The sequence below is a fragment of the Pipistrellus hanaki genome (genome assembly GCF_964339955.1).
Source record: "Pipistrellus hanaki genome assembly, chromosome: 2".
NCBI lineage: Eukaryota > Metazoa > Chordata > Mammalia > Chiroptera > Vespertilionidae > Pipistrellus > Pipistrellus hanaki.
Window position 1 is genome coordinate 20,685,109 of NC_140504.1, and position 20,611 is coordinate 20,705,719.

General features: G+C 46.4%; 1 protein-coding gene and 1 long non-coding RNA gene across 2 annotated transcripts in view; both read right to left on the bottom strand.

The window, feature by feature from the left end:
* LOC311618477 overlaps positions 1 to 15,674 on the bottom strand; it is a 384,318-nt gene extending 368,644 nt beyond the window's left edge. The window contains exons 1-2 of the long non-coding RNA XR_014794338.1: positions 15,656 to 15,674; positions 10,861 to 10,939 (exon numbers count right to left, since the gene is read on the bottom strand). This is a non-coding gene — a long non-coding RNA (uncharacterized lncRNA). The remainder of the gene's footprint in view (positions 1 to 10,860; positions 10,940 to 15,655) is intronic.
* LOC311617349 (P2Y purinoceptor 2-like) lies at positions 7,395 to 8,414 on the bottom strand (the record flags this gene model as incomplete). The annotated part of the gene is made up of 1 exon (XM_084873788.1): positions 7,395 to 8,414. The coding sequence occupies one exon, from the start codon at positions 8,412 to 8,414 to the stop codon at positions 7,395 to 7,397; it is 1,020 nt and encodes a 339-aa protein (XP_084729914.1).
* Positions 15,675 to 20,611: the final 4,937 nt, after the last annotated feature.

Consider the following 20,611-nt stretch of genomic DNA (forward strand, 5'->3'; position numbering starts at 1 on the left):
TTAGCAAATAGAGTATCAGTTTGTTCAGTTTTCCAAGAAAAAATATGATGATGTTGGGGTACTGTGTCTTACCACATTCGGGTGGTTTTAACCTTTCAAAGCAGATCCTCTTTGCCCTGGGGAAGAGAGGGAAATAAAGGTGTCAGGATAAAAGGTGAACCTTTTTCCTCCATCTAAGCCCAGTAGAGCCCAGATTTCAGAGGGTCCAGTGGACAAGAGCTGGACACACTGTCAGTGGAATGAGGTGGGAGAAGGATGAGAGAAGCTGGATTTGAGCAGGTAACAGAGCTGGGAGAGCTGGAGATGGCTGGAAGGAGAATGGCTCCATATTAGCAGCAGGAAGCCTGGGTGGGACATGAAGGTAGTCAGCGGATGGACTTGGAGACAGGTCATCTCAGTTCTTAACAGTCATTGCTCATGAGATGGAGCGAGGGTCAGAGGAGAAATATGTCTCCTCTTGGGATTCTTGGGTCCTCGGGGATGGATCCATTCCAGACCGGGTAGATGGGGGAGAAGGGAGATGAGCATGTTTAATGGACACTTAAAAATGTTGTATTTTCATGACTTGACTTATAGTTCTATGAATTTCAGTAGATATTAGATTTGTGTTCTGGCTACCACACCAGGATGTAGAACAGTCTCTTAATGAACATTTCAAATGGGAACTATTATAATGTCTTAAGATAACATGTGCTGCCTTCATTTAAGCGTTATTTTAGAAAGTTTTGGGTTGTTTTCCAGCACTTGGATTTTTGAAATGCTTTTCTAATCTGACGATAGAGTGCATAACTTTTTTTTTTATGATTCTTTTACTTAATAATGTTGCCTTTTATAGACTACAATATTTCACCTTTTAACATCTCTGAAATTGGTTGTATCTTATCTTTGACATCACCTTACGATTCAAACAAATATAGTAATGGTGAAAACCAAGCATCCTATATAATAAAAGGCTAATATGCAAATTGTCCCCTCAGGAGTTCGACCTACTGGGAGTTCAACCAACCAGGAGTTTGACTGCTCACTATGATGTGCACTTATCACCAAGGAGTGGTGCGGAATGAAGGAAAGCCCTGGTCAGCAGCCAGGGAAGGAAGGCCTCAATCAGCCCTGATTACTGGCTAGGCCTAGCCCTATTCATGTATGAATTTCTTGCACCAGGCCTCTAGTGAGCTATAACAATGCTTGATAATGTAAGATACACAAATTTCTGTGTTATTCGTTTCTGGCATCATTGAACCTAGACTCTTTAGGAGAGGTGGTGATTCAGAGATGTGGAACACCTTCCTTAAGGGTCTCATCGATGAAGGGGGGAAATGGACAGAGGACCAGTGGCTGTGATTGTGGTGAAGCCTGATGAGCACTACCATAGAGTAGTAGTATTCAAAGATGGTCTTTGTGCCAAATTGTAAAGGATAAGTAGGATGGTGCACCTCAGCAGAGGAAGTGTGGGTAAAATTGGGGGAGGGTCAGAGGTTCCAGAGTTAATTCTGAGAGAGTCTGCTGGTAATGGAAGTAGAATGAAGGGGGCACATGGAGAGTTTAGGTTGAAAGTTTTCATATGAGGCACATTGCTGAGGGCTTTTCATTCCATGTTCATTTTGATTTTTTTTTTTTTTTTTTTAAATCCTGACACAAATGCTTAGAGAGAGGAAGAGAAAGAGAGAAATATTGATTGGTTGCCTTCCATATGGACCCCAACGGGGGGTCGAACCCACAACTCAGGCCTGTGCCCTGACTGGGGAATTGAACTGGCAGCCTTTCTGTGCACTCCAGTGTGAAGGAGGCAGCTGATCAATGTTGTGCTCTCATATCAATGTTTCTCCCTCTCCCTCTTTTTCTAAAATCAACAAAAATATATACTAATAAGAGAGAAATACGGTAATTGACCACCACTCCGCAATGCCCACAGCTAATCAGGAGGGAATATGCAGATTAGCATGACAAAGATGGCGGTAACCACGGAGCTGGCCTGAGTGCACAAGAGGCTTGGGTCTCCTGGGCCGGCTGCCGAGGAATGGGCCTGTAAATGGCCCTTAGACCCTCAGTCAGGCTGGCCATGCCAACATTGGGGTGAGGGTCCCTGCTGGGGGCATGGGCAGCCTGAAAACAGCCCTCAGTCCCTTACTCAGGTTGGCCATGCCCCCATGGGGTAAGAGTTCACACTGGGGGGCATGGCCAGTCTGCAAACAGCCATCAGCCCCTCACCGAGGCTAGCCAGACACCCCAGCAGGGACCCTCACCCCACAGGGATGTGGCTGGCCTGCAAACTGCCCCAGCCCCCAAGGGAATCTCCACTCTAATCAAGGACACCCTTCAGGGCAAACCAGCTGGCCTCCACCCGTGCACCAGACCTCTATACTAATAAAAGGATAATATGCTAATTAGGCTGGGAGACTTTCCAGGAGACCTTCCCTATGTTCTTCTGGACAAAGCCATGGTGGCGGGGCTGAGGTAGAGGTGGTTAGGGGCCAAAAGAGGAAGGCAATTGTGGGTGATCAGGCCAGGATGGGACTGCGATTGTGGGTGATCAGTTTGGCGTTGGGGGAGGCAGTTGGGGGTGAGCAGGCTGGCAGGGGGGCCAGTTGGGGGCAAGTAGGCCACCAGTGGGGGTCATTTGGGGGCCATCAGGCCAATGGGGGGGCAGTTGGGGGCAAGCAGGCAGGCAGATAGAGTGGTTAGGGGTAATTAGGCAAGCAGGCAGGTGAGTGGTTAGGAGCCAGGAATCCTGGATTGCGAGAGGGATGCCTGACTGCTGGTTTAAGCCCGATCCCACAGGGCAGTCAGACATCCCCCAAGGGGTCCCAGATTGGAGAGGGTGCAGGCTGGGCTGAGGGACACCTGTGGGCCTCCCCCTGCCACCCCCCTTCCCAATACATGAATTTCGTGCACTGGGCCACTAGTTTAAAATAAAATAGAGAACAGAACCCTAGGGCACACCCACCCATACTTACTGGGTGGGAGCAGGACAAGATGAGAAGGGAAGCAGGGGAGGGTTCATTCTGTGGAAGAAACGGGGAGTTTAAGAAGAAAGTGGGTGACAGTGGCAAATGCCCTGAAGCTCAAGCAGGATAGGGTCTCAGTGTCCATTCAGTTGTAACTGGTAAGTCATTGATGCATTGTTGAGAGCAATCGCAGTGAGACCGGCAGCAGCTGACTTGTAAAGATTTGGAGTATAACTTCAAGGTAGAATAAAAGGAAAGACATGTAGTCTCCCTTTGCGAGAAACTAGGCTATCAAAGAAGAGAGAACATAAGGAATCTCTAATGGCTCTTTCTTTGGTTGTTGGGATAACACTCTCTAAAGGTCTCGTTAATGTATTTTTCCACTTGTGGAGTGGAACATTCTCAGACTCGCTGATTCGTTAATTTTCTTGGAGTGGCACTTCTTGCTTTTTGTTCATGATTTAACCACTATAAAAAACGCCCAGTTATAGCTTGCTGCAAGAACATAAGTTCTGCTCTTATCATGGAATAATTCTTAAAGCCATTACCCTGGAAGTTGTTTGATAGATAAAAAAACAAACAAAACACACACACACAACCAACCCTCAACAAAAAGTTGAGAAATGGAAATACTACAGAGATTAGGCTTGTTTAGGAGAAAGTAAGAGATAATGAGAATACATGATTTTATAAGCTTAGGTTATGCTGGATTGCAAATGACTTTGTGAAAAATGTTCCCTCTTTATTGTCTTTGAAATGTGGGCTAAAAAGTGAGAATGCTTGTAGGTATTGTGTGTCCTGGAATTGCACTGAATTGGAATTGGTGTTAAGAAAAAAAAAAAATCCCAAACAACTTGTGATTTAGTTTTATAGGCACACATTTATATAATATTTTGGGTTTAGGCAGTAATTCCAGGAAAGCATACACAGGAGAACTGTTGGCTGTATATTCATTTATTCCGCAGAGATTTAGTGAGTACCCATATGTTCAAGCCTCTGCTAGATCCTGCAGGAAGCGAGAGGAGAGGATTTCAATGATGCTGCTCAGACCTGGTAAGAGAGAAGCTGTCCCTTCAGAGGGACGGCTGATGGACCAGAGAAGGAATAGGGACTTCTGATGAGCGAGAAGGGGAGGCTCCTTAGAAGAGGTGGCATTTGAATTGTTTGCTGAGAGACATCTGTTTGTGCTTTTTTGACTGATCTGTCTTATGTAACACCCTTGACAACTCTCTTCAAACCTCATTTTATTTTCCAGTGCTCTATTATCTATCCCACCTCCTATCCCTGTATCTTCTGTCAGAAGGTTTTATGATTCCTGTATCTCCTTGGTCCTCTGTCATTCTTTTTTCTTCTCCCTCAGAGATATTATTTATGCCTGCAGTTGTAAATATTTGCCTGGACGGGTAACTCTTAAATCCAGAGCTTGAGCCCAAGCTGTCTCAGATCCTCGAGGCATCCTACTTTTCCAACTCAGGCCACGTTGCACTTGTCTGAGTCTGAACTCTCCTCTACAATGCACAGCCTCATTCCATTCCTTCCACCCTCCTCTCCCTCCCTTTCTTTCCTTTTCTTCCCCCACGACTATTGAGCACCCACTATGTGCTAGTTTTCTTCTGGTTTCCTCAGGCTGAGAATATCAGTCATTTTTTATGTCTCTTTTACCACTTGAGTCCAAATAATCATTTTATTTCTCCTCATTCTTTCCACCTTAAAATCTTGTTAGTTTTACGCATGCCCATTATATGTATGTTTGGGTCACTGCAGTGGTCTTCTAAACATTGACCACCTTCTTCTCCCTCCACCATCAGCATCACCATTGCTTATTAAGTGTCTACTATCTTCAGAATGTTGCTAGGATGCCATGTTCTATAGATTAAAAAGTCAAATAGTGGGGGAGATAGACTGAAATGATAAAGGAGCCAATCATTAACTCCAAGGTGATAAGCCCAGAGGGTCGAGATGGTAAGTCAGCAGGCACAGTGAGTGAGATAGGGGGTAGTTGGAGGATGTAGAACTCATGGTTTGTGAAGATAGGTATTTAGGCATTTGGAGAAGGGATTATTATTTTAAATGTATATAATATATATATATATATATATATATATATATATATATATATATATATATATTTATTTATTTACAGGGAGGAAGAGATAGAGTTAGAAACATCAATGAGAGAGAAACATCTATCAGCTGCTTCCTGCACACCCCCCACTGGGGATGTGCCCGTAACCAATGTACATGCCCTTGACCGGAATCGAACCTTGGACCCTTCAGTCCGCAGGCTGACGTTCTATCCACTGAGCCAAACCGGTTTCGGCAGCACTTGGTTTTTAGATAAAGGCAATGCATCCTGAGGATTCTAGGTTCATTTTCTTCCCACCTCCAGTGCTGGTGGGCATTAAAGGTCATGGCTAAGTGAGGGGTGGGCTGGGCTTAAGCTGCCTGGGCGGAGCCTAGTAATGTTAAATGTTATTGATTTATAAGGGGTGATAGAGCATTGGGACTCTTAAGTTGGCTGAATCGTCCCTGTGTGTTATGCAAAAAAGAGAAAAAAAATTAATAAGCTAAGCGAATGTTCAAGAGAGCAAACAGCTTTCAGCTCTCTCAGCTACTGTGGAAGCACTTACGTATGAGGAAACAGCTGACCTGCTAATCAGGAAACATCCTTCCCTATTCATTAAGCTAATTATCCTAAGGAAATCTGCCGGCAACACTTCGTCTAGCGCTAATTATTGTGTGCCCTTGAAAGCAATAAACTGCACTTTTAGAATAAAATGTTATACTCCAGACATATATATATGGTTTACTCAGATGTTTTCCGTAATTAGAGCGGGGTGGTAATGAGGGGTTTCGCTTTGGCTTTTATGAAAAAGGCTTATCCACCTCTTCATAAAGAGATGATAATGAATCCCTAAATAATATAGGATTAGATCTGAGAAGTCTTTGGAGATCATTATTGTTTAAATGTGTGGTGTTTTTTTTAAAGGTCATCTTTTTGGGTTGCCTTGGCTTCTAAATAATTTTTATTTTATTTTAGAGAATGAACATCCTATTGTGATTTAAAGCAGTGGTAAAACTTATCTGTCACAAACTGAGACGTCGTGTTCCAACAGAGACCTCATTCATGGAGTCATTTTAACCTGCTCCCCAGGCTTTACCTGCAGAGCTCTCTCTAACCTCAGCCAGAGCACTGGTTTGTAAGGTAGTGAAAGAGTCCTGCATATGCATGGTCTGCAGAGAACAGCAGTTATTTAAGAGTGAGCTGACTAAAACGAGCAGACTCTGTCGAGGAGCACGGGCTGGCTCGGAGGAGCACGGGCTGGCTCGGACCAGTCTGGGGACGGGGCCACATGCTCCCATCTTAGGAGTGTGCCCTTCAGTTCCTGAGCCCAGAGCTTCCATGCAGCACTGTGACGTGGGCCTTCTCCAGGTGATCTTGGACAAGTTACCCCGAGCTCTGTGCTCTGGTCCTCTTATTTGTAACTGTGAATAACAGAACCTCCCATCTCCAAGAGCTGTTGTGAGTATTCAGTGAGGTAATCCATGCAAAGTGCTCTTACATAGTAGCTCATAAAGATTCCATAGTAATTCACTCACCCATCCATTTATTCCTTCACTTACTCATTCATCCCCCTTCTGGGCCCTCACCCTGTTTTGGGCCCTGCTGTGGAGACTGGCATTAGAGGCACAGCAGTCAGACCAGGTCCCTGTCCTATAGGAGCCCATAGTCTAGGGGGCAGAGACAGATCATAAATAAGTAAACTAGTTAACAAGTCCAGAAACTAGTAAGTGTTAACAAGACAATGGGTAGGGGAATGTAGTGACTGCATTCTGGGAAGAGACATCATCATTGGCTTTGATGGGCTGGCATGGCTTCTGAGGAGGTGACATTTGAGCTGAAAGACCTGAATGATGAGATAAATGTCTGCTGTCGTTAAAATAAAGATTTCCTTTGTGTTGGTGGCTCTCTCCATATTCTTTCTTTTCTTTTGCCAATTTTGTGTATGTTTTTTAAAATTCATTAAATCTTTATTGTTAAAAATATTACATATGTCCCCCATTGATCCCTTCTAGTGCCCCCCCCCCCATCCCTTCACCCCCTAGGCATTCATCACCCTATTGTGAGTGTCATGATTCATACATATATGCATACAAGTTCTTTGGCTGACCTCTTCCCACCCACCCTCCCAGCCACCCTCCCCCACCTTTCCTCTGAGATTCCACAGTCTGTCCCATGCTTCTATGTCTCTGGGTCTGTTTTGTTCATTAGTTTCTTTTGTTCATCAGATTCCACATGGTTCTCTCCATATTATTTTGAAATCTCAACATCAACGTACAGTCCTTCCCAGCAGGACACCACCGGGCAATCGTGAGTCCCTCTCTCACCAGCACAGGACTGTCTCCCAATAAGTCATTGTAACAGCTTGGACCTCGTTTCCCCCACTTTCATCTGGACACTGCCCAGATCTGCCCGCCCCGGGCTCTCCCCCGCTTGCCTCCAGCTGGGTGCTCACCCACCTTGTCATGCCTCAGTTTTTGGAAGAGCCTGACTCCGTTCTTCCCGACCGACAGGAAGTACAGGACCGGGTTGAGGCAGCAGCTCATGCTCACCAGCGGCCTCCACACCTTGTAGGCCGCGCTGGCCACCGTCAGGAGCCGGCAGTCCTGGGACGTCAGGAAGCGGAGCGTGATGTAGAAGGAGCGGGAGACGTGGAAGGGCACGAAGCAGAGGGCGAAGAGGCTGCACACCAGCAGGATGGTCCGGATGGACTTGGCCCGGGTGGTGGTGCCCGCCCCCACGAGGGTCTCCGCCGGCTTGGCCAGGCTCCGGACCATCAGCGAGTAGCACACCAAGATGACCAGGGAGGGCAAGACGAAGCCGGACAACGTCAGGACCATACTGTAGGCGAAAAACTGATCGAAGTTCTCCCGACCCGTCATGTCGTAGCAGACCATCTGGCCGTTGATGTAGTCCGTGTGGGCGAAGCCCAGGGTGGGCAGCAGCTGGAGGACCACCAGGGCCCAGGTGGCGGCGGCGCCCCGCAGGGCGTGCCGGCGGGTCCGGTAGGGCAGGGACCTCAGAGGGTGGCACACGCCCAGGAAGCGGTGCACGGAGATGCAGGTCAGCAGCAGGATGCTGCCGTAGAGGTTGGTGTAGAACAGGAAGCGCACCAGCCGGCAGACCAGCTCCCCGAAGGGCCACCAGTCGCCCAGGGAGTAGGTGACGATGAGGAAGGGCAGCGTCAGCACGTACAGCAGGTCGGCCACCATCAGGTTCACCAGGTAGATGGTGGCGCAGCTCCAGCGCTTGGTTTGGCGCCAGGAGAGCCACAGGACGGCGCCGTTCAGGGGCAGGCCTAGCACGAAGATGATGCTGTAGGTCAGGGGGAGGTAGATCTGCTTGTAGTCCTCTGAGAGCAGGCAGAACCCCGTTTCCTCGGAGGCATTCGTATCCCGCTTCTCCATCTCCTGGGAGGCTCCTTCTGGGAGCCCAGCTGCTCCTGTTGCTCCTGCTGCCCCTGGGAGAAAGCAAAAGGGACCACAGCCTTAGCCAGTTTAGCTCAGTGGATAGAGCATTGGCCTGTGGACTAAAGTGTCCTGGGGTTCAAATCCGGTCAAGGGCATGTGCTTTGGTTGCAGGCTCCTCCCCAACCCGGGGCCCTGGTTAGGGCTCGCACAGGAGGCAACCAATCAATGTGTTTCTCTGACATAAATGTTTCTCTCTGTCTCTCCTCTCTCCCACTCCCCCTAAAAATCAATGGAAAACACTTTTGGGCCAGGATTAACAACAACAACAACAAAAACAACAACAACAACAAAGGAGTGGGGGGGGGGGAGGCTAGCTGGTTTGGCTTAGTAGTGGATAAGAGTGTCGGCCTGCGAACTGAAAGGACCCAGGTTCGATTCCGGTCAAAGCACATTTCTGGGTTGTGGGCTTCATCCCCAATGGGGGACTTGCAGGAGGAGATGATCAACGATTCTCTCTCATCATGGATATTTCTATCTCTCTTCCTCTCCCTTCTTCTCTGAAATCAATAAAAATATATTACAAAAAAAGATAGATTAAAAAAAAAAGGGGGGGGGGGAGCATCATGATCTTGGCTGGATCAGCCTCTACCTGGATCTGGCAGCTTTGTACTATACGTGTGGTTCAACTCAAAGTGTGGTCAGAGTCCTATTTGAGAGAGACCAGCTCCGGGTGAGGGGTGGGGGGTGGGGGGAATGGAAGAGAGAGAATTTAATTCATTTTTAGGCTTACCAGGTCCAAGGGCTGGCCCCGCACTGACTTGCATGCTCTCCGCTGTGGGCTTGTGCTAGGAAGCGCAGGTGCATATGGTGGCCCCTAGATTCTGCTGCATTTAAACAGGGCACACAGCCTCCAGCCCCTGGGCTCCTCCTCTGGCTGGCATCCTTTGCATAGAGTCAGGAAATCTCTCAGGGGAGCTCTCCCAGGCTCACATTCTCAGGACGCGGTGCTGCCCACCATCCGGTCCTAACCCCACTTGCCATGGTGGAAAAGACAGTGATCCTTAGGGGTTACGGGGGATTAGGGAAAGCACAGGTTTTGCCTACAGGCGCTGCTGGAAGATTTGGATTTGTATCTCTTTCAGGATTTATTAACTGCGTATTTGAATACGGAGACTGATTTGCCTATTAACCATCTCAGCACCCCGAACAGCCAAGAAAACAAGCCTGAGCCATGAAGCCAGGTGCGGCTTCTTCCTTACTCCCATCCCAGCGGACAGAGCAGACCCAATGGGCAGAGCCGCCAGCTGAGGAAGCTGTGTGTGTGGGGCCCGCAGATTTGGTCCCATTGGGAAGTCAGTGGGCCAATCAGCCAATCAGCATGGAGCCTACGGGGATGGAAAGACGTTTATTTCTAGGACTTAATTCAGAAAGATGAATGAATACAAGGCAAGAGAGAAAAAAATCAAGGTAAGTAATTTCAGATACATGGAAGGTTGATTATACACTTAAAATATATAGAACTTCATTCACAATAAAAGGAAGAGACCTCATTCACTTAGTCAACACACATTTATGGAGCATCCATTGAGTCAGGCACTGGGACCGCAAAGATGAATAAAACAGCCCTTGTGCTCTAGGATCTCAGTCTGGCGGGAAGACAGAAGCTCGGAAGCTGATGGTAATGCAATGTGAAAAGTCCAAATGCTGGGAAAACCAGCAGGATGTGGTAGTTCTCCCCTGAGAGGGTGGAGTGGAGGCTTCCGAGACCAGGCGCCCTGTGAGCTGCTTGAGAGAACAAAGAGGAGCTTGGGAGGCAGAGAGGGTCAGGGGGGTTCCTGGGTGGGCAGTGCATGCGAGGAGCTGGCGGGGAGGGCTCAGTGTCCTGGGACGGGGCAGTGTCCTGGGATGGCAGGAGAGCCAGCGTGGGCCATGAACTTCAAGGATGCCACCATAAGGAGGGTGAAGTATGGTAGCAACCATACGTATGTAAAAACTGCTGTTTGAATTTTAACCCTGCTATTCTGGCTTCTGCACTCACTTACTTGTTTAAACAAAAGGGTAGTTACCTCAGCTTCCAGATTGAGACCTGGAAACTCACAAAGGTAACTTTCCTGTGCCTGTGGACCAGGACCACAGGAGATGGATTCTCATAGACTCAGTAGCTCCAGGAGTTGAAACTGCAGATAATCTTTAGAGATTAACTAGGCTCAGTTCTGCTTCTGTACTATCTGCTTTCGCAGGATAGGTCCACATTCCAACGCCCAGCAGGATGTGGCTGGGAACCATCCTGTGGGCTGTTCCCAGCCTTTAGAGCAAAGGAAAATTTTTGTTGTTTAGACCTTTAAAAGGACTGCCTACACCTGGAATGGTGCAGTCGTGAATGTGGACTCCACCTGCATGTGGTGCTCTCGCGGCTGGCCTGGCCAGTTTAATAAATCCTTGCCTGTTTTTTTTTTTTTTTTTTTTTTTTTTTTTTTTTTTTTTTTTTTTTTTTTTTTTTTTTTTTTATCAATTAGCAGCCTCTGGTGGTCTTATTTTGACTCCAGGGTTTGACCCCACAACAGAGGTAGCATATCCTTAAGCAGGACAGTGATGGGATAGGCTGTGCTTGAGGGAGATGACCGGCAGCAGCAGCAGCACAGGATGGGCCTGGAGCAGTCAGACTGTAAGGGGGGCTTTAGCGGTGCATGTGCATGAGAGGTACTCAGTACCCCAGGTGAAGCCGTGCAGGGTGGACAGAGAGGAGAACCTGACCCCAGAGATGCTGCTGAGGCGGGAGTGACAGGACTGATTGGATATGGGGCATGAGCCTGAGGAGGGGTCGGGGGTGTCCCTGAGGCTGGGTGGAGAGTGAGGCCCGGGCCTGGGCTGAAGCCTGAAGCTTGAAGGCTGGGACTGGTGTTCCGAGGTTGTGGCAGTGGCTCTGCTGCAGCCTGCCAAGGAGTGGACACCTCGCCACTGGCTTTAGAATCCACCCCACAGGGGAGCAAGGCTTCTTGGCTGGTGAGTAAAAGGAATGTAGTTTTCATTCACTCTGTTCCCTGCAATGTTTCATGTGGGAGGCTGGCAGGTGCTTAGTTATTTCCAGCAAAGCTGCCTTCCCAGGTCTGGGTGGGCTCTCAGAGGGAAGCCGGGAGGGAAGCAGCCGGGTGGAGCCCTGGCTCAGCCAGTAGTTTACACCTGTGATCTTACTTAATCTCAGAACAATTTTGCGATAAAGCATTGATGTCCCATTTCACCAAGGAGGGTCAGAGAAGACATGCCCGTAGGCTCACGGTGCCTCTACTCTAGTGGGCTCTCTCCTGCCGGGCATCTGTGTCCACCCGTCACGGCGTGCTGTGGGTGGTCCAAAGCACTCAATTCCGACTCCGCCAGGACCACTTGAAACAAATCACCTTGTCTCTCAGCCAGGGGCTCCTCAGCTGTACAATGGGATGTCTCTCTGGTGAGGTTGCTCCAAGAAGCAATTCCACCATGGCCACTATTCACCAAATTCTCCTCTCTCTCACCCCCAGCTGGCCTCTCTTTCACTCTGGGTCTTTTCCTTGGTTCTATGAATAGCTACATAGACTTCAATTCCTCATCCCAATGAATGTCTCTGGGGAACAGGAGAGAAGTCTGGGATGACAGAGGCTAGAGAAGGGACCTTCGAGGTCAAACTTTTGGCGGGTAAATTAACACTTCATGGCCTGAGTTTTTCTCCCTCTTCCTTTCTCCATAATAACTTCCATGAGGCACTAGTCTAAACATATGTATTACTATTTGTAATCCTTTAAACAATAAAAAAGAAAGAAAATAAATAAAGAAAGAACTGTTCTCTAACAAGTGTTAATGATACATGTTCCCAGAGTTCAGATAAAGGAAAAGTTATGAATGAATTTGAGTGACAGCAAAATGCCACTGCTTTCCAACTGTAGAGGAGTGATTGGGTCAAACAATTTTGAGACAAAAAGTAGGCATTGCTCATTTTCATATTAAAATGCCACTATGGTATCATAAATATGCTTATATATATGAATTTCCTTTTAGCATTAAATATTATACTTGCATCTGGAGACCTTCTTTAAATGATTAAGCTATTTAATGGATAAGAATTTGTTTTTAGAAGTTATTCTAAAATATTTGATTCATGTATGCATTTCTTAATTTATAAAGATAAATTGGGGATTTATTATTCATATCACAACTTAATTATTTGATTTTTCAACAAGCTTTTAAAAATGGGGGCCCCAAATACATTTAATCAAGTGGTAGATTTAAGTAGTCTGCATTGTTTTGAATTACTTTACCCTTCTTTTAAATTCACCGGATAATTTGGTGTTATTTGGCCAACAGACCACTGGATGGCGTGGAAGACCGACAGACAGGTTGCAGTTTTCTCCAGCAAATGGAAGCAGGAATCGGGGTAGGGCTCAAGTCCAGGAACAGCAGCTGTGGGTGAGATATGATTCATTGAGAACATAGAGAAATCCCACCAACAAACCACCTCCTCTGGGTCTTTTGTCTACAGTTACAGTTCAGTTCACACAAAGAATTGGTATTATAGTCAGTGAAAGCAATCTGTTATTGTGATTGATTTTCCAAAGGATCCTGTGAGATAAGCATGGCAGGCATTCTCCCATTTTACAGCTAAGCAAACCGAGGTTCAGAGAGGTTCTGTGGAAGTCCTATGAGCTATGATCTGGGAAAAACCTGGACTACTTTTAAAACCTATCTATCTATCTATCTATCTATTGATTTCAGAGAGGAAGGGAGAGGGAAAGAGAAATATCAATGATGAGAGAGAATCATTGGTCGGCTGCCTCCTACACATCACTTACTGGGGATCAAGCCTGCAACCCTGGCATAAGCTCAGGTTCATAGGTAATTCTCAACCACTGAGCCACACTGGCAGGACTCAGCCAAGCCTGAACTACTTTTACAAAGTAGAGAAAGACTCAGCAAATTTCCAGATTCCCAGATTTTTTATATATATATATATATATATATATATATATATATATATATCTCCTATATAATAAAAGCCTAATATGCAAATTGTCCCCTTGATCAGGAGTTTGACCAGGAGTTTGACCTATCCCTATGATGTGTGCTGACTGTCAGGGGGTGATGCGAAACATGGCGGGTGTCAGTGGCACTGTGCTGGCAACAGGTGGCAATGGAGGCACTATCAGCCTCGATGGGCCCCATGAGAGTGGGACCCGCAGCAGGATGGTGGAGCAGTTGAGCAGGTGGTGTCAGGCCAAGGCAGGTGTGAACAAGGCCCAATTGCCCCACCAATGGCCCTGCAGATGGCGACCAGCAGTGATGGCAGGCTGAGGGGGTGTGGAGGGGGTACCCAGGTGTGGAGCGGGTGTCTGGGGTGTGGAAGGGGTGCCTGGGGTGAGGAGGTGGTGCCTGGGGTGGGAAGGGGTGTGGAGGGGGTGCCTGGGTGTGGAGGGGGTGTCTGGGGTGTGGAGGGGGTGCCTGGGTGTGGAGGGGGTGCCTGGGTGTGGAGGGGGTGCCTGGGTGTAGAGGGGGTGTCTGGGGTGTGGAGGGCGTGCCTGGGTGTGGAGGGGGTGCTTGGGGTGGGAAGTGGGAAGGGGAGGGCACAGGCCTGCTCCAGGGAGGGAGAGCGCCCAGAACTTTTAACTTTAACCAACGGTGCGGTAAGAGAACAGTAGCTATACAGTCTGTGGTTGTAGAAGTCCATCTTTGCCTCTGGGCTCACGACCCTGAAAGGGAATCTGTATTAAACTTTTTCCTTTGCCTTTCATTCAGCATCAGACAAAGACCTTTAAAGACATCACACCCTTTCCCTGTGAGCTGTGTGGAGAGATGTAGAAAGCTGGTTCGGTTTGGAGCAAGCGAGGAGATCAGTAGCAGAGCCTGGGGCTCTAGGCCGAGTGGTTAGGTTGCCCAAGGCGTTTTGAGAGTAGAGGGCTGGTATCCTGGGACCCCCTCCTTCGATCCACTCTTCCCCTCAGGCAGACAATTCCCGGCACAGCCTGCCTCTCAGATGCCCTTTACGTGGTAAAACACTGTCTGTTCTGTCCACCCTCGTAGCCTTTCCTGTTGCTAGGGTGTTGCTAGGGTGGGGGCGGTCTGGGAAGGCTCCGCAATGGCTCTGGACACTCAGCCATGGGGGAGGAGGAGAACGATGCTGTCCTTGCCTCAGTCACCAGAAAGCAGAGCCCCGGTTCACTGTGCAACCCTTTTATTTGGGAGTGCAAGCCCAGGGAGCGGGAGTGAGGGCCAGGGGAGTGACCTGTCCCATGAGGAAGGAGGGACGGGAGCCTGGGCGGAGTAGTGTTGAGTTAGGCCACCAAAGGCAACTGAGTGCTCAGGCCCAAGGAGCCAGAAAGGAGGAGCATTTGGTCAGCAGCTGCGTCTCCCACTGGCCAGGCCACGGGTGGGCGCGTGGCCTGGTCTGTGCAGACAGGAGAGCATCAGAAAGAAGTGTCACACTGAAGAGATGCATTCTCTCGTCCCACCCCATTTTTCTTTTGCCTTGCAAGGTGCCCCTCCCTCCCCAGACTCTTCTGTGCTGCCTCTGCTTGGGGATTGAGGGGCTCCTGCTATATCCTTTTGTGCAAAGTGATTCTTTTAGTTTCTTTGTGCTTATTATTATTATTATTTTTTTCCTATTGGGTTGTCTGTCTTTTTGTAACTGATTTCTAGGAGTTCTTTACATATTTTGGATAAAAGTCTTTTCAGTTACTCATGGCTACAAATATTCTTTCCTACTCTATGGCTTTCCCTGGCTTAATGACATGTACACTTTTTATTTAAGGAATGAAAATTCTTAATTTTAACATACCCGTAGTCAAAACGTTCACTTTTCCTTTATGGTTTGTGCTTTCGAATCTGGATTAAGAAACTTTCTGTAACTTGAGGTCATCAAGAAATTGTTCTGTATTAATATATGAAAGCCTTCCCCATTTACATCTAATTGATGTTATCCTACTAAAGGGTTTAGTGTGTGTGTGTGTGTGTGTGTGTGTGTGTGTAAGAAGCAGGTAAACATGATGACTAGATTAGATGCTGTTTGGTGAGGGGAGGTCAGGGAGCACTTGGCAGATCGGGAGGCTTTTGCTCCAGTCCAGGAGGGACATGCTGGTGGCTTTGATGTGTGTGGTGAGGCTGGGACCAGAGAGAAATGAGTGATGTAGATGGATATTTAAGGAGTAAATGAATGTGACTCGGTGAGGAATTAAATAATATGGGTGGGGGAAGTATTAGTAACTCATTTAAAAAACATTTTTTTTTTTTTTATTTCTGAAAGGAAGGGGGAGAAAGAGAGAGAGAGAGAGAGAGAGAGAGAGAGAGAGAGAGAGAGAGAGAGAGGAAGAGAGATGATGAGAGATTAATCAGCTGTCTCCTGCACACCCCCTACTGGGTTACTGGGGTACTGGGAATCGAGTTTGAAACCTGGGCATGTGCTCTGACCTGGAATTGAACTATGACCTCCTGGTTCTTAGGTCGATGCTTAAACATGGAGCTACACCAGTCAGGTTAGTGACCCCCCCCTCTTCCCCCCCCCCCCCGCTGCTACCTCACCCTTCTTCTGTCTGTTACTTCTCTATTTTATTGCTTCGCTATTCAGTTTCTGTTTTTTTTCCTTGCATCTCCTGACTCAACTTTCCACCTGGGCATCCTTTACCCTGTTGCCCCGAAAATAAGACAGTGTCTTATATTAATTTTTTCTCCCAAAGTTGCACTAGGTCTTATTTCCAGGGGATGTCTTATCTTTCCACGCGCTAGGTCTTATTTTCGGAGGATGTCTTATTTTCGGGGAAACACGGTAGTATTCACTGTTGCAGATGGGTAACTCTGCACACAGCTATAGAGATTTTCCCAAGAGATTCTGTCCAAGGTATTCACCGTTATTCCTCTTTGGGCAGGACTGCAACAGCCAGGCCTCTTACACATACACACCCACACGTTGTGGCTCTCTCACATATTGGCTGGCAGGGTGGCCCCTCCATCATGGCCTGGGCTGCTATGATGGATTGCCGAGTTGGAAGTAGGACCACACAACATTGAGAGTTGCTCTTTCTGCAGCGGATTTGAGAAACGCCTCCCCCTCAGAGAGCTCTGTGAGCAGCTGGCGCTTGGTGCATCCTATGAGTACAGAAGAGCATTAGAAAGAGAAGACACACTTAAGAGAGTGGATTTTTTTTCTCACCAAACTCCATTTTTCTTTAACGTCTAGATTGTAAACTTGCTTTCTAAAGCACACACAATAGAAACTTCTCACGGCTCTAAAACAATTGTGGGTAGCAAATATACTGTTTGGAGTTGGTCTCCAACCCAAAAGAGTTTCATTTATCAATAGTGTACCAGTCAGAGCTTTGACATGGAGATATTTTGTTCACGCATAAGCCATACATTCAAATTGACCATGCTGTTAATGATGGAATGCAGTTATGTATGCTTATCACAAAAGAACCAAGTGGATATTTTTTGAAGCTCATTACTTGTAAAACCGATTAAAACCAGTAGTTATAGAGAACGAAACAGGCCTTGATGTCATGTTCATTAAAACATGTCAGCCATGAGGTCTGGGAAAGCGCTCCGGTGAAATACGAGGGGAAGGTGTGGAGTTGTGAGGAGTTTCATTTAAACACAAGGCTCCTGTATTAATTTTTTCACTGATTTATTTTCATGCCAATACACTCTGACATAAATATGGTGATCCATAATGTATTGGCCATAAAAGTCAACATTATTTTTAAAGCTGACTCAGGGAAATAAAAGCTCATTGTTAGTGCTGATATATACAGTATGTTACCCTGTTGAAAAGTTAACCTCTCCTGGGCTGCTCCTGATTGAGATGAATAAGGGGTGCATGTTAACAGCCACTGACCTTTTGTGCGTGTTTTTCTTCATGGCCAACGTCGAGTTTGCCATTGGACTGTTCCATCGTGTGACGTAAAAAGCAGTGCATAGTCAACATTCCAGAAAAGACTCTGCCAAGAACGAAAGTTAATCAGCAAACATCTGTCTTTTGAGGATCAAGAGGCCTATGAAAATCCTGGACAGACACTGGAGCCCGTATCTTGTGTCTTTGGTAAACAATGAGAGCAACAATGAGTAGAAGTGGAATAGAGACCCCAAAACAGAGAGGGTATGTGGGGACAATGTCAGTATGTGTGATTGCAGAGAAGAGATCAGTTTGGAAGCTAGAGCCAGGGGGCACACCCCAGCGCTCTCCACAAGCCGACCACAGCAGTGACATGGCCTTCAGTGAAATGCTTCTATGAAATGAAAATCGAGCCAAGGAGAATTTAATTCAGCAGCACAAGAGAGAAAGCTAGCGAGAATACTAATGGATGACTTCTTCTCTCATGAAGTTTTAGAACAGAATAACTTTGCTGAAAATAACAAAATGCCAAGAATTTTAGTGCTACAGGGGCCCCTGGGTATAAGGCAGGGCTAACTACTTGCTAGGTAAGGAAACTGTTAAAACTCAGGAGGTTAAGTGAGCAGTTTGTCCAAGGTCCCCAGGTTGGTTAGTGGCTGGTTAGTGGCTGAGCTGAACTTCCTGGTTCTCTGACTCTTTCTGCTTTGTTTTATCAATTAGGAGCCGTGATTGATAATACATGTGCATGGCGGATCTCCCACATGACCCCCTGAATCTGGTTTCCAGTCCACCTGTGCATTGAAGCTGATCTTGCCCTGATTCCTGATGGCCTCCATGTTGCTAAATTCTGTGGAAGTTTTGACTCAATTTAAACCTCGAATCATGATATGTTGATGTTGGACATTCCTTGTAGTAGTCACTTCTCTTGCTTTCTCTGTTAGTTAGGACTTCATTGTCATGAGAGAAACCCATGCCAAAGATTGCCAAGCAAAATGCTAAGTTATTGGCTCATATAATCATTGTCTTGGTGAGGTTGGCTCTAGGTATGGTCTGAGGCAGGAGTTCAGGTAATGCTACTAAGACTGCTTTCTCTCTATTCATTTCTCTACTCCTCCAAATGGGCTCCATTCTCATAGATGTTCTCCCCTTGTAGAGGAGAGGCTGCCATAAACTCTACTCTTTCACTTGATTATGTGCAAATCCTGTAGGAAAAGTTATGCCTCAGTCAGGAAGTCTGGGATTAGCACTGATTGGTCATAGTGTCTTGTCCTAACCTCTGTGTTCATCCCTGAACCAACCACGGTAGCCAAGGGAATGGAATATATGGATTAGCCTGGCCTTTGTTAAATTCTCTGCCCCTAGGACTTAAGGGAGAGTTAACTTCACCCACATTCCTTGCTCCTTGAGTGAGCATATCTGAGGTCCTGTTATCACAAGAAAGGGACTGAATACTGAGCAGCAAAGACAAATGCCCATTACAACTTCCCTGACACAACATTTTCTAATCTGCATCCCACTTCATGTTTTTCATCCTCCCTCACTGTCTTATCCTTCTTAACTTGAGATAACGCCTGAGTCCCGGTCTAGGCCAAGCTCCAGACCTTTTCCCCTTCCAGGTCTAAACTTCCTCTCAAGGCAATTCCATCCAGTCTGTAGGGAAAGCTTAGATTAACATAGCCCAAGGAAGGAACTTTGAGTCAACCTCAGCTAACATGGTAGTTGACATTGTTGGCTGTGGAATTTAATGAGAAATAGGATTTAATGGGAAATCTTGAGAGGAAAAAAGATAGTTGATACAAGTGTATTATATGAGAATGCAAAGCACTGAGCTACTTCTTATTCTTTGCTCCAAAGATGAGGGACAAGGTTGAAGAAGTTATATACTAATAGTTACCACAAAGAATAAGGTGTACTAGCCAGGTGGGTTAAAAGTCCTATTAAGGTTAGAGCTATATGTACTTGCTTTTCTCCTTGTGAAATTGAATTTATGGCTGGTTTGTTTGCTGGGAACATAAAGAAATCTCTTGAGCTATTTCCCCATTTATTACAGAGGCTTATTGTGATCATGTATGGAATACAATCTTTAACCTTGAGGCTATAGTTACTGCAAAACTTGTTTTACATATTTGTTTCGGGGAATTGGAATTGAATTTACTCACTATATACCTTATATAAGAAACTGTTTATATTAGAATATGTCTGAATAGGAGATTGAATTTATATACCTTAGCTGTCATGTGCCCACCAACACTGTTAATGACCTCGCTAGCTTTATTTCATTACTCTATTTTTACATAAATTCATAAACCCAATTTCTAGTCAGAAACCATAAGGTCCTTTGTCTTGGTTTTCTGGTTATTGATTTAGCTGAGAAAAATAAATTTGTGATTCTAGAAGAATAAATTCTAACGCTATATAAGCATGTTTTATTCATACCATTCATGTCTTGATAACTCCCCAATCCACATCCACAGCCCTGTTCTATGCCCTGAGCTCCAGAGTTGCATGTCTCACTTAGTACTACCTAGATATTTTACAGATTTCACCAGTCTAATGTGGCCCAGAGTGAGCTTCTAATTTCCTTGTTTTTTCTCCCACTAAATCTGTCTCTGGTCAACAGTCTTCGTCATTTCAGTAAATGGCACTGTTATGTATCCAATCTCTCAAGCAAATATCTGTGAAATCATTCTTTATGTAGTCCACCACCAAGTCCCATCAAATACCTATCAAACCATCCACTTCTGCCTGCTCACTGCCACCACCCCTGTCTTTGCCAATGTAATCTCTTGCCCTTCCCACTTCAACTGTACCCCTCACTAGTCTTCACACTTTCTTCTACTCTAAGCACAGCACAGACATACATAGATCAGACCAGGTGCTCTCTAAAAACTTTCATCTCTCTTCCTATTGTCCTTCAGAATAAAGCTCAAATGTCTTCCCAGGACTACAATCAAGGTCCTGCATAGTCTTGTCCCTACCTCGCAATTCAATCTCACATCTTCCATGCTAACCCTCAATCATGGGGCTGCAGCGAACCCAGCTTGAGGCTTAACTGAAATGGTTAATTTGGTGACATAGGTTATGGGCTGGCAACTGGAGAACACACACACACACACACACACACACACACAGATACACACGGACACACACACACGGAGACACACAACACATACACGTGTGTGTGCATGTTCTGATTGGTATAGTCAGGGTCCAGGAACTTTTCAAAAAAAGTGTATCCACAGAAAATGAGAGCAGATGCACTGTATTCTGGTCGGGCTTTGCCTCATTGCTAGTTCCTCAGTGTAATGTCCACTGGAATAGGATAGGGTCTTTCTGGTCCTAAGAAAAC